We start from the raw sequence: 3566 nt of genomic DNA on the forward strand, positions 1-3566 counted from the left end.
TAAGTTTTATACTTCTTTGGTTATATTCATCCTAAGTGTTTCATTCTTTCTTATGCTGTTGTTGTTGTTCAGTTGCTAAGTCATGTTCGACTATTTGCAACCCCATGGGCTGCAGCATACCAGGCTTCCCTGTCCTTCACTATCCCCCGAAGTTTACTCAAACTCATGTCCATTGAGTTGATGATGCCATCCAACCATCTCATCCTTTGTTGCTCCCTTCTCCTCCTGTCATTAATCTTTCCCAGCATCAGGGTCTTTTCCAGTGAGTCGGTTCTTCGCATCAGGTGGCCAAAGTATTGGAGCTTCAGCTTCAGCATCATTTCTTCAAATGAATATTCATGGTTGATTTCCTTTAGGATTGACTTGTTTGATCCCCTTGCAGTCCAGGGGACTCTCAATAGTCTTCTCCAGCACCACAATTTAAAAGCATCAATTCTTTAGCACTCAGCCTTCATTATGGTTCAACTCTCACATCCGTACAGGACTACTGAAAAAACATAGCTTTGACTATATTTCTTATGCTACTATAAATAAAATTGATTTCTTAATTTCATTTTGTTTTCTCTTTGCTACTGTATAGAAATACAATTGATTTTTGTTTAGAGATCTTGTATCCTGCAATCTTGCTAAACTCCTTACTCTAATTGCTTTTTAATAGAGTCATTAGAACTTCTCATGTATAAAGTCAGTGAAGTGAAAGGAAATTCTCAGTTGTGTCCAGCTCTTTGCAACTCCATGGACTATAGCCTGTCAAGCTCCTCTGTCAAGTCATCTGCAAATAGAAATAGTTTTGCTTCTTTTTCATTCTGAATGTGTTTTATTTGTTTTTCTTGCCCAATTGCCCTGGCTAGGAGAAACTCCTAAACAGTGTTGAACAGAAATGGCAAGTGAAGTGAAAGCGAAATGAAAGTCCAACTTTTTGCGACCCCATGGAGTATATATCGTCCATGGAATTCTCCAGGACAGAATACTGGAGTGGGTAGCCTTTCCCTTCTCCAGGGGCTCTTCCCAACCCAGAGATTGAACCTAGGTCTCCTGAATTGCAGGTGATTCTTTACCAACTGAGCCACAAGGGAAGCCCAAGAATGCTGGAGTGGGTAGCCTATCCCCACCCAGGAATCGAACCAGGATATCCTGCATTGAAGGCAGATTCTTTACCAACTGAGCTATAAGGGAAGCCCAGAAATGGCAAGAGCTAACACCTATGTCTTGTTCCTAATCTTAGAGAGAAAGCATCCATTCTTACACCATTAGGAATAATCTTACAGATGGATTTTTTTATTGACTTTATCAGACTGAGGAACTTCACTTCTATTCCCATGTTATTGAGTATTTATCATGAAGGGATATTGAACTTTATCAAATGCTTTTCCTCTGTCTCTTGAAATCATGTGGCTGTTGTCATTTATTCTATTGATGTGGAATATTACATTAATGATTTTCAAGTATTAAACCAACCTTACATTCCTGGGATAAATCTCACTTGACCATGATGTTATATATTGCTGGCTTCAATTTGCTTGTATTTTGTGGAGAGTTTTTGCATTCATATTTAAAAAACATTTTCTGTAGTTTTCTTGTGATGCCTTTGTTTGGTTTTGACATCAAAGTAATACTGACTTTATAGTCTCCTGCATTTTTCCTACGTAAGATTTATCACAATGTACACTTCTCTATTTTTCCTACCTCGCTTTTAAACAGTGAGCTCCGTGAGGGGAAGAAACATGTTTGCTTCCTTATCACCAATTCCTAGTGCCTTTCCCAGTATCTGGCACACAATCAGTGCTCCATAAAGGTTTGTAGCATTCATCAGTAAGTAAATCAGTACATGAGTATTGTGAAGAAAATTCCATATTTTATAAAAAGACAAGAAAAATTTACACATAAAAAATATCCCCTGCCCTTTGGCCTCCTATTTCCCTCCTACTGTGTATTGTGTATCTGAATTCTGCATTGGCCAAACCTCCCCCATAGCAGAAATACCTGCTCAGCCAGAAGGAACAACATTCTCCCGGTATCAACAAAACAGCTCATTTAAAGATAACATTCCTTCTTGATCTTGGAAGGGGCCACAAGATGCTTAGATCTGGATTGTGTAAACTGTCAATAATACCTCATTTAATGTACAGCTCTGTCTCAAAAAACTTAGATAACTGTATGTTGACTTCTAACAGGTAGAATAGTTTTTAGAGCTTTCTGAGATGCTGCTTCTGGATTATAATGCTCAATTTGGCTCAAATAAAATTTTCCATTTCTTTCTAAGATTGAATAATTAACTTTTGATTGACAGTATTCATATCGCCTAGGGCTCGTCCCTTATCTCCGTCTTCACAGCAGGTTTCTTTCAACATATAGGCTCTCCCTCCTGCACTGCCGAGGTGTTTTGATTTACAAGTGTTTAATTTGTTAGCAACATTTTCTCAGAATCACACATATGCCTCCAAGTATAGCTATTTGGTCCCTGATCGATGTCTCAGAAGACCTTCCCTGACTGCCTAATATAACTAGATCTCACCCCATAATTCTTTCACTATACCCAGTTTATTTTTTTCCAAGCATTTTGAAAATTTGTTCTTATAAATTTCTTCTTTTCTTGTTTGTTCTGTCTACCTCAGACGGTGAGGACTACATCGCAGTCGCTAACACCTCCTTATTGCCTAGTAGAGTGTCTGGAACATGATTGAAGCGAATGAATATTTCTTGAGTCAATAAAAGGACACATGGATAGCAGATCTATATTAAAATTCATCTCTTTCAGTCCTCTTGGCCTCATTAAAGGATGAGCTCCCAAAATTAGAAACTATAAGGTCTGCAGCCATTGAACTGGGGATCCTTTTTTTTTTTTCCTCTGAGGCATTTTATTTGTATGTATTACATCCCTAGAAAAAGAATCCAAGGATTTTCCCTCCTGTATGTTTTCGTCTTGCTTCTTCATGGTCCATGATGCCAGCTGAGGTTGTCAGTACAATGAAACCAAACTGACGGGATGGGAGCAGGTTATTCTGCCATTTTTCTAGATCTTTGAGTTGTACATCAAATCTGGGGCTGATCACTCCACACTTATTTAGCCTGCCTGTGAGGTTCACAACAATTTTCCCAGCCCTGTGATCATCAATGATTTCAAATTCGCCAATGTAACCATGCTTCATCATCACTGTTAGAAACCTGACGATGACTTTGGAGCATGGCCTAATAAGGACCTGGCGTTTGCCTCTCTTCTCGGCATTGTTGATACTCTTGAGAGCATCAGCCAGGACATTCATGCGCACCATTATGGCGGCACGGAAAGATGGCGGAAAAGCTGAACTGGGGATCCTAAATGAAACTGTGAAACTCAGCAGAATCCTGGGACCCTCCTGACACAAGACCTTTTTTCCTGTCCCCCTTTTTTGTTTTCAGGAAAAAAGCTTTACCTAAATCCCCAGGGCAGATTGAAACAGTTATTAATTAAAGGAAGTGAGGAAGGTATGAAGATTCCTTAAAAAACTAGGAATAAAACCACTGTATGACCCACCAATCCCACTCCTAGGCATATGCCCTGAGGAAACCAAAATTGAAAGAGACAC

At 39.2% G+C, this 3566-nt stretch overlaps 1 protein-coding gene across 1 annotated transcript; it reads right to left on the reverse strand.

Moving 5' to 3' along the window:
- Nucleotides 1-2833: 2833 nt before the first annotated feature.
- On the reverse strand, nt 2834-3296 carry LOC138419764 (small ribosomal subunit protein uS8). The gene has a single exon (XM_069552739.1). The coding sequence runs from the start codon at nt 3270-3272 to the stop codon at nt 2880-2882; it is 393 nt and encodes a 130-aa protein (XP_069408840.1). The 5' UTR covers nt 3273-3296; the 3' UTR covers nt 2834-2879.
- Between the last annotated feature and the right edge of the window lie 270 nt (nt 3297-3566).

Source organism: Ovis canadensis, chromosome 14 (genome assembly GCF_042477335.2).
Source record: "Ovis canadensis isolate MfBH-ARS-UI-01 breed Bighorn chromosome 14, ARS-UI_OviCan_v2, whole genome shotgun sequence".
NCBI lineage: Eukaryota > Metazoa > Chordata > Mammalia > Artiodactyla > Bovidae > Ovis > Ovis canadensis.

Bases quoted from the DNA above. Each gene is read 5' to 3' on its own strand.
- LOC138419764 (XM_069552739.1), bottom strand. From the start codon at position 3,272: ATGGTGCGCATGAATGTCCTGGCTGATGCTCTCAAGAGTATCAACAAT.